The 10,743-nt window shown below is 42.0% G+C and overlaps 1 protein-coding gene across 3 annotated transcripts in view; it reads right to left on the reverse strand.

Moving 5' to 3' along the window:
* LOC131957213 (sushi domain-containing protein 2) overlaps nucleotides 1-8,039 on the reverse strand; it is a 62,161-nt gene extending 54,122 nt beyond the window's left edge. Inside the window, exons 1-2 of one of the 3 annotated variants that reach the window (XM_059321962.1) lie at nucleotides 7,892-8,039; nucleotides 5,933-6,746 (exon numbers count right to left, since the gene is read on the reverse strand). In XM_059321962.1, coding sequence (XP_059177945.1) covers nucleotides 5,933-6,205 — 273 coding nt within the window. In that variant the 5' untranslated portion in view covers nucleotides 6,206-6,746; nucleotides 7,892-8,039. Of the gene's footprint in view, nucleotides 1-5,932; nucleotides 6,863-7,776; nucleotides 7,872-7,891 lie in introns of those variants that run through there. The other 2 variants (XM_059321960.1, XM_059321963.1) reach the window with 2 other exon arrangements.
* Nucleotides 8,040-10,743: the final 2,704 nt, after the last annotated feature.

Here is a 10,743-nt window from a genome sequence, read left to right on the forward strand (position 1 = left end):
TCACGCCAGCTGGGGGGAGGGGTACAGAATCACACCAGCAGGGGGGGATGAGCAACTGAATCACGACAAGGGGGGGGTACTGAATCACGCCAGCTGGGGGGGGGGTGGTACAGAATCACACCAGCAGGGGGATGAGCAACTGAATCACGACAATGGGGGGGGGGGGGGTACTGAATCACGCCGGCACCGGGGGGGGGGGGGTGGTGGTACTGAATCACGTCAGCTGGGGGGGGGGGGGGGGGGGTGGTACAGAATCACACCAGCAGGGGGATGAGCAACTGAATCACGACAATGGGGGGGGGGGGTACTGAATCACGCCGGCACCGGGGGGGGGGGTGGGGGGGTGGTGGTACTGAATCACGTCAGCTGGGGGGGGGGGGGGGGGGGGTTGGTACTGAATGACGCCAGCAGGAATGGCTACTAAATCAGACGAAAAGATCAATTAGCAGATTTGCATTTTCGGAATTAAGGACAAAGTACAGGCGTTTTTCCTGGAGGGGCACTAATGTATTCGTCCGTATTCAGTACGCACATCAGATCTGTATGTAAGCCGTACGGCTAGCACAGCATCCCCGGGTGTAAGTAGTAGGGTTCATACATGCTAGCACAGTCCTTCCCCCCTCCCCCCCCCCCACATGTAAGCCGTACATCTAGCACGGCATCCCTCGATGTAAGCCGTACGTCTAGCACGGCATCCCTCGATGTAAGCCGTACAGCTAGCACAGCATCCCTAGTTGTACGCCGTACGGCTCATACCTACTGGCTTTAAAAAAACACAACCAACGCCTGTTGTGTCAACTCCATCAGCTGACTCAAGGGTAACGTTACTGCAGGCATGAGCAAACACCTCGTCCTCGTGCCGCGCTTTATAATACACCTGGGCATCAAAGGGCATGGGCGGAGGGCATGAAAACCTGGCGGGCAAACATTCTCTAGTATAAGGGCAGGGTTATCCAAGATGGAGGGCAAAATATTGATTGAACAATATAAAAAATCTAATTTTAAATGGAAGTAACAGGGTATCAGATTTGCCAGACTGTGAGAAGCCCTCTCATAAAGACGTCTGTAGCGATATAGGTTGCTAATGAGAGCTGAGATAAAACGGCACGGATCTATTGGTAAAAGGGAAGTAATTCTAAACAAAAGAACATAATCTAGGCATTACTCCAAGCAATTATGCCACAGGAGATAAGATCGTGTCATATTATGTAACCAACGAGAGCATTCATCTCGTGCCATTATCTCCCCCCCCCCTCTTGTGATACGTTGGCTTGCTAGTGTCCAGGTATATGAGCACTGAAAAGTGGTACATTCTCAACATGGGCGGGATACGAGTTGGATGGGCGGGGCCACTGATGGGTTCTAAATATGGGCGGGACTATGAGACAATGAAACATACACATGGGGCCCACAAACTTCAGCACTGTGTAATAAACCAAACTAGATCTAGATCAAGTCATTATTTGACTAAACCCGCACATGAATGAAAACTTAACGTAAGATGTGGGATACGTCTATAATGTTGACATTCCACATTCGCGCTAGTGTGTCGGGATTTATATTTGTTTATCGGCGTAAGGAAACATTCTTGGGAACTTGATATGAAAAGGGAAAGGCGATGTAGCCAACAGACCGGAAGTAGATACGAGCGTTGCTGCAGCTTTGTCGCGAGCGAGCACACACTCGGGTCAACTCCAATCAGATGCCGCGCTTGTGGTCGACACCATCAGGGACCGCTGATGAAGACTTCGTTACCCCGTAGAGAAGAAGCCTTTATGTCAGAACCGTGGAGGCTGGTGTAAAAATAGACCAGACAGAGGGGGCTTTGAGTGGAACAAGAGCGGGGTTTTCTAGGGGTGTGTTTAGACAGTACACAGCTCAACGCCGACTCTCGCTGTTACGCCCTTTTGTCTCACTTTACTGGTGTACATGTACACACGTGTACGTCTTTCTCAGCCTAAAAATACATGTACGCCTGTCTTAGCGTCGTTATGTACACATCAACATTCGAATCACAAATGGCACACTGGGAAAAATATCGCTTGAAAAAAACAATCTTTAAATTACAACTTGAATGTAGACTACATTGCAATTGAGAAGCATTAATCTAGTATTACAATAGTTAATCAAGTTGATCTCCATATTTGTGTGATTACAAAAATTTACTAACAAAGAAATAATTTGTAGCGTAAGCCTGTACAATTTTAGATATAATTGGTTGAAAGTATTACCGTGTTATTATCGGACTAAAAATAAAAATAAGAGAATTATTTTCTAAATACCATAAGTCATGCACATCAGGTTAAAAACGTAATTTTTATAATGAAAAAACTTGAAGGTGGTAGAGCTTGAAAGAATGAAAAAACTTGAAGGTGGTAGAGCTTGGAAGAATGAAAGGGAGGGTGTAGCTTGATTTGCTGGATTATTTATCATAGCAGGACTGTGGGCGTGTCCTTTATCTGGTTTGGTAAAGGGCGATATTATGTTGAGGCAAATACCAGAGGAGAGATTCAAAGACAGCCTCCACTGTGTGAGGCCCAGCTACATGAACACGGCCCAGCTACATGAACATAGCCCAGCTACATGAACACGGCCCAGCTACATGAACATAGCACAGCTAGTACATGAACACGGCCCAGCTACATGAACACGGCCCAGCTACATGAACACGGCCCAGCTACATGAACACGACCCAGCTACATGAACACGGCCCAGCTACATGAACACGGCCCAGCTACATGAACACGGCCCAGCTACATGAACACGGCCCAGCTACATGAACACGGCCCAGCTACATGAACATAGCACAGCTACATAAACACGGCCCAGCTACATGAACACGGCCCAGCTACATGAACACGGCCCAGCTACATGAACACGGCCCAGCTACATGAACACGGCCCAGCTACATGAACACGGCCCAGCTAGTACATGAACACGGCCCAGCTACATGAACACGGCCCAGCTACATGAACACGGCCCAGCTACATGAACACGGCCCAGCTACATGAACACGGCCCAGCTACATGAACACGGCCCAGCTACATGAACATAGCACAGCTACATAAACACGGCCCAGCTACATGAACACGGCCCAGCTACATGAACACGGCCCAGCTACATGAACACGGCCCAGCTACATGAACACGGCCCAGCTACATGAACACGGCCCAGCTAGTACATGAACACGGCCCAGCTACATGAACACGGCCCAGCTACATGAACACGGCCCAGCTACATGAACACGGCCCAGCTACATGAACATAGCACAGCTACATGAACATAGCACAGCTACATGAACACGGCCCAGCTACATGAACACGGCCCAGCTACATGAACATAGCACAGCTACATGAACACGGCCCAGCTACATGAACACGGCCCAGCTACATGAACATAGCACAGCTACATGAACACGGCCCAGCTACATGAACACGGCCCAGCTACATGAACATAGCACAGCTACATGAACACGGCCCAGCTACATGAACACGGCCCAGCTAGTACATGAACACGGCCCAGCTACATGAACACGGCCCAGCTACATGAACACGGCCCAGCTACATGAACACGGCCCAGCTACATGAACACGGCCCAACTAGTACATGAACACGGCCCAGCTAGTACATGAACACGGCCCAGCTACATGAACACGGCCAAGCTAGTACATGAACACGGCCCAGCTACATGAACACGGCCCAGCTACATGAACACGGCCCAGCTACATGAACACGGCCCAGCTACATGAACAAGGCCCAGCTACATGAACACGGCCCAGCTACATGAACACGGCCCAGCTACATGAACACGGCCCAGCTACATGAACACGGCCCAGCTACATGAACACGGCCCAGCTACATGAACACGGCCCAGCTACATAAACACGGCCCAGCTACATGAACACGGCCCAGCTACATGAACACGGCCCAGCTACATGAACACGGCCCAGCTACATGAACACGGCCCAGCTACATGAACACGGCCCAGCTACATGAACACGGCCCAGCTACATGAACACGGCCCAGCTACATGAACACGGCCCAGCTACATGAACACGGCCCAGCTACATGAACACGGCCCAACTCACCTTCAGGTGGAATCGATTCCGGAAATTCCCCTTCAAGACATCGGTATGGAGCAGCAGTGCTGGGTCACGGCAACTGGCGGGAAGGGGCCGGTAGAAAATATAACGGCAGTTTAGAAGTAACGGTCATTAAACCCTGACTTCCAATCAACGCAGCTTCACATGATCATGGGGGAGTGGGGGGAGGGGTGTAACTGGCTAGGCCAGTAGGAAAAGATGAGCAGACTACTGTATGAGGTCTGATGTTGTTTAGAGCACACTATCTATGTGTTGACTGGTTCTTCCCTGGTCAATGTCCGAGCCAGCCCAGTCCCTCAATAGCAAGCCGGTGTAATTAAAAACAGGCCTATCAACATGTTCACAAGCATGTCAATTGTAAAAGCACTCGCTCTATACTCGCGAGACACATCTAGCTCTACTTTATTTTAAAAGATGGCAAAAACTATACAGATCATAGAAATAGTCGTGTGCTCTTTGGAGAATACTGAAATTATTTATATAGTAGTATGGTTTAATTACATTATGTACTGTGATTTAATAGTCGCGTATTGACATCAGCACCAATTATGCTAATTGTTAAAAAAAAATATATAAATACTATACACTAAAAAAAACAATCAGGCAGGCAATGTAATTTTCTAAAACTTGAACCGTTCACAGGCCAGCGTGTTCTAATAACGAAACAAAGCGATCCTCCCTCTCCGGCAATTACTTGCCCATACGTTTTGAAATCTTTGTTACGGCGAGCAGGGCGTGGTCTTACATTAACGAGCCTTCACAATTTAGCTCGGAGCTAAATGTTAATTCCCCAGCCCCTCCCCACAGTTTTTGTTTCCACCGTTTCCTGGGTGAGACCGGAATATTATGTGTCCTGGTCATTAGTGGGTCATTATGTGTCCTGGTCATTAGTGGGTCATTATGTGTCCTGGTCATTAGTTGGTCATTATGTGTCCTGGTCATTAATTGGTCATTATGTGTCCTGGTCATTAGTGGGTCATTATGTGTCCTGGTCATTAGTGGGTCATTATGTGTCCTGGTCATTAGTTGGTCATTATGTGTCCTGGTCATTAGTGGGTCACTATGTGTCCTGGTCATTAGTGGGTCATTATGTGTCCTGGTCATTAGTTGGTCAATATGTGTCCTGGTCATTAGTTGGTTTGGTAGATGAACAATTAAAATTCTACACACTTTAACTATGGTTTTTATTTTTTTATTTAATCCTTTTCAGCTACGATTATTTCCCCTTTTTTTTTAAATTGCAGGGAATATCATATTTAATTTCCCCACATGATAATTTGATAAAAGGATTTTTCTAAATAAAAGGGAGATGGAAATAAAAAAGTGTCTGCTAGTCTTATAATATAGAAAAAAAATTTTTAGCTCATTTTCCCAAACATTTTAAACACCCAGCACACTAGTGAAGCTGATATGACTGCATGGAAACTATTTCTAAGTATTAGTTTAGATGCAGTTACAAATACATTTTATTTTAGGAAAGACATATCACTGAAATTAACTATTTGAAGAAAATTGTGTAGTTTATCTTTCAGATATTATTTTTATAAATTATTTTAAGAGCTCCTGCTTTTGAGTCAGTGTCCATATTGATTATGTAGGCCAACACTTTTATTCAACAAGTTGATTTAGATGTTAGTAATAAATGGTGCGCAACTAAATTAAGCTTTTATAACAAAAAGTGCACATTTTTAAAATGTTCATATTATTTAGCAGTTCACTAATAGAATGTGTATCTAGTCTGTGCATACATCAAAGTTTAAGTTATTCTATTGAACACTAGATATATGAAATATTGACAGTATTGAAGTTACATGAAATAAAGCTACTCACATAAAGCTTATCATGCGACCAGCCGAAGAATGGGAAATGAACAGTGAGGTTGATGGCGCCAGAGCTCCCATCGTCTGTCCTAGGCGTCATTCTGTCACCTACTGCTGCTCCAAAAGGAAAGAATTTGGACACATCCACACACACCGCCAGGCATGGACTCTTGACCAACAACGTGCACAGGCTCAGGGCAAACAAGCGAATGAAAATCTGTAGAGGCGCACTTGTGGCAGCTTGTGGAGTGACTAAATGGGTAGACCCTAGACATGCACACATTATATTCAGCGGGCATCAAGGGATAAGGTGTTGTATTGTGTTTAAAGCAATCTGATAGCTGCGACTGAAGGTGATTAGAGCTGAGAGGGTCTGGATTACAATTTGGGGGACTCATGTCGGATGCTTCGTGGTCAAAGGACCGAGTGATGTTGGGTCGTTGCTCGCAGTCAGTTTTGAAAATGCCCTGCACAGTGGTACTAGATGTGCTGATGGTGGCGACAAACCGGAAGGACACGACTCACAAGGTGACGTCAAGGCGTGATATATGGAGGACTGGCATAAATGCATGTCCCAAATCACAAGAGAATGATGGGAGCTGTTTTACTGGTGTAAAAGAAAAATCAGCCAACCATAGTCCTATGTTTCATCAAACTTTGATGAGAAATTCCAAATAATTTTTAATTTCTGAAGCCACAATACTTTATGCTCAACATATATCCATTCTTCAACAAAAATGTGAATTTAAAAGCCGCATTAATCCAACTTTCAGTGCCAATCCAGTCAGCCAGGTATCCATGAATGAACAACACTTTATGTAATCCTGCATTATGAAATTATGAATTAATTTTTTATAAATATATAACTTGAATTTCCACTGTTGTTAAATAGCACTAGCACTATTAATGATATCACTTCAGTTTAAATGTATTAACAGGCCTGTCACATTAGAAATAGAAATATTTAATGACATTATTATAACGAGTCTGACTAGACGAATTAAAAAAAATATAGCCTACTGTGTTATGGTTTATTAACCTAGTGACTAGTGTAACATACTAAAACTAATTAGATCTAGATAGTCCCTAGTAGCAGAGACACTTTTGATGTTATCACATAATTTTAATTTTTTTTTAAATGTAGGCCTACATTAATCATTATAATTAGGCCTAATTATAATACATCTATAGATTCTAGCTAGATTTAATATAGAGTTAGACAGTTAATCTAGAAATCTAGACTAGATTTAAGATTTAAATACTTAGGCCTAATGTTAATTAATTTATAATTAGGCCTAGGCCATGGATGGCTTAATCCTAATTAATTAGGCCCTAAATAGTAAATAATTAAAAACACATCACTAGAACACTAGAACTTAAGACCTGGACTAGAAAAACCATGTAAAACAATAAGTTTATAGATCTAGTTTATAGAGATTTTATAGAGATTTAGAAAGAAGAGTATAATAATGTATGTAGTATGTAGGCCTATAGATCTAGATCTAGAAAATCTAGATCTATCTAGATCTAGATCTAGATTCTAGATTTCTAGATCTAGAATCTAGATCTAGATTCTAGATCTAAATTAAAAGAAAAATTTAGGCCTACTAATTTAGTAATTTAGCATAACTTTTAGTTTTAGATTTAAATATTTTACAGAGGCTAATTTTAATTACTGAATTTCTAGATAACAGTTTTTAACACATGCAATTTTTATTTTTAATCTACGAAAGTTTAAGATTCGGATTTCAAGAACAGCGATTGTAGGGTGATAAAAAGTTAAAATAACACTACGGCCGTTGCTTGCACTTCAAACCGCTGGAACACACTACATCACTAACCCCCAAAACTTACACAAACTAGCGTTTTCTACATTCTACAGTAAAAATCCTATTACACTTGTAATGTAGGTCACACCTCTTTTTGTAGGTGTGGTCACATTATTTCAAATTTGGCACAAAGAACTCACAATTTTATTAGTCACAATCAAAAAATGTCCTTTTTGGAATCGTCTGATAATAATTTTAAAACTTGACACGGTTCGTATACTCCAAGACTGACTTTTAATCCTAGCCTCTCTGTTGATCCGTGACTGACGAATACCCCCATGTGTTATCCTGTGTTGAGGTCAATGCTGACGTCACGAAGTAGACCAAAGCCTGAGTTACTCCAGTTACTCGAGGGTCATACAGGGTCAAAGGGACGCTATTCTGTTTAACTCTTACGAAAAATGTTAACCAGCACCATTATTTCCCTTATTTATTTTTCACCACGGATATAAGGGGTATCCCATTATAACATTTTAGACCTCCCTCCCCTACTCCGCACGCGTCTAGTTTCGACTAACCAAACACCCCCTCCGATGTGGACTTCCACAAAACGTTAGTATGCCTCTCACTGACTCTCAAATATTATTTACAATTTCATGCATTAACTTATCTGTGGATATACTATTTTCAGGAATGTTTATTTTTAGGCTTACAAATTAAAAGCAGAATCCAAAGTGTAGTGAGAAAAATAAGTAGGAATATAGATCTAGGAATAAATACATATATTATTTGTTTTAATAATTCTCCCATTACCAACCAATAATATAGTAACTTATTGTCTGTAGGCCTAATGAGAATTAAATATATTTCACAAATCATAGCAATGTTTAATTATCTACTGCTTTTTGTGTTCTTAAAAGATTTTTTATCATAACGATAAGGTATGGGTCAGATCACTGTATTGCTCACACACCTCTTTACTGGTAACTGCAAAAACACGTTTCATAGAGCAATTAATTCCTTTTTCAAAAGCCATGAATCTGATTGTAATGTAAAATAAACCACTTGAATTTTGCTCATTCATCTTTTGGTGTCAGTTTTACTCTTATCCACAGTGTTTTTCTAAACTAAATTTACCCGCGGAAAAATGAAAAATGTTCTATATCCTGCTGACAGACAAGAGACCCGCGTTTCCCTTCCTGATACTGATAGTATTGACATATCAAAGATAAGCAAAATCGTATTCTACGGGGGCACACTTGTGAGTTAAGATCGATCTGTAGGTGGTTGTCAGTCAGTGTTTCTTCCACACTTTTTTTTTATCTTGGAGGTGGGGTGGGGGGGGGGGGGGGGCACTTGAAATTTTCGAGGGCGGGGGGGGGGGGGGCAGACTCAAATTTTTTTTTGGGGGGGGCGGACGGCGGACACTGTTAAGCCTGGAAGAAACTCTGTTGACAGTCTATATGCACCAGGAATAACAGCAGATGTACAGAAGCGGAAGTGGATAGACCTTGAGGCAAAAAAAAAAAAAACGGCTCTCACATGCCTGGCTCTGAGCTATAAGGGGCCAGTGAGCCAAAAAGTAGGATATATATATATATATATATATATATATATATATATATATATATATATATATATATATATATATATATATATATATATATATATATATATATATATATATATATATCAATTTGCGATGAATTGTTAAAAATATGATATTTAGGGGGTCATTCATAAATGACGTCACGTTTTTTTTTGGACGATTTTTACCTCCCCCATCCCATCCGTCACACATCGTCACAAAAAGCCGCAGTCCCATCTAAAATGACAGTGGCGTAGCTAGGATTTTCGGGCCCCTATGTAAAAATTATTATTGGGCTCCTACGTCAATCTGTAAAATATGTATGTTATACGTCCTGTATAGTTATACGATGTTATTATGCAGTACCCCGTAACGTAAAACACCTTTAATTGTATATCACGTTTATGTTAAAGCAAACTAACAACTTAACATTTAATTAACCTAACACAGTAACATCACAAGGCGGTGGCGGAGGTGTCACTATTTGGGAGTGACAACATGACGAAACTCGTAAAATTTAATGTCATAACTATGTTTTATCCAGTTAAAATAATAAAATATTAAGCAGAGGGGGTAACACTCCACCGGAAATGCCAAATCTTTGGAGGGGTGGGGGTGGGTGACACTCACTAAACGTACAGGGTGATACCGATCCTTGGGACGGCACTAACCAAACACAATTTTTAAAAAGTTGCTGATGATTTATTTCGATTTGTTGTTATCTTTCTTTCAAGTTTGCAATGATTAATATTTTCCTTGAGATCCATTTTAGCTGCTTTTGTATGCTCGATAATAAGAATGGCTAAGTTACAGACCAAAGGGCATATCTACAATTTGTTTCATAACACCATCATAATGGGGCGCCCGAATAGGCTACTATTGTCGGGGCGCTGGAGGACACCCTTTATTTTATTGTCATTGATTATTGTAGCCCTCCGTATCCCTATGGCATGGCGCTCATTAAAACAAGTATATGTGCCGTAGTGCTCACGGGAGAACCCGGGGCGTCGGCTGGTGCACCTGTGCAGTTTGGCCATTGCAGGAAGCCCAATCAACTGACCCCAGGTGCTGAGAAACTTTATTAAAAATAAATTAGATCAGCAAAAAAAAATTCTCATTAAGATTAAAACTAGTAGAAAAACATTGACAAATGTTGGACTTAGCTTGGTGTGAAAACACTGTCCACAGCGGGGGGGGGGGGGGGGGGGGGGGGGGAGAGGATGCTCATCTCACAAAAGTCAATGGTCAAGTTTATATATATTCTAATTCTTTCAACGGCTTTTCCGGCCTGTAAGTGTTATTAATACCGACGATGAGCCCAATGCGAACACCCCCCCCCCCCCTCATACACTGAATGTCACTACCTCTACAGTTAGAAAGGTCTGGGGGCCTTTTTGGAACTTTTGTAGAAAAGAAACTGGATTTTCATTTTCTTTTTAAAATTATTTTAATAAAAGAACTATA

The sequence above is a fragment of the Physella acuta genome, unplaced genomic scaffold (genome assembly GCF_028476545.2).
Source record: "Physella acuta isolate Inbredline_101_S28 unplaced genomic scaffold, ASM2847654v3 ptg001221l, whole genome shotgun sequence".
Lineage (NCBI taxonomy): Eukaryota > Metazoa > Mollusca > Gastropoda > Physidae > Physella > Physella acuta.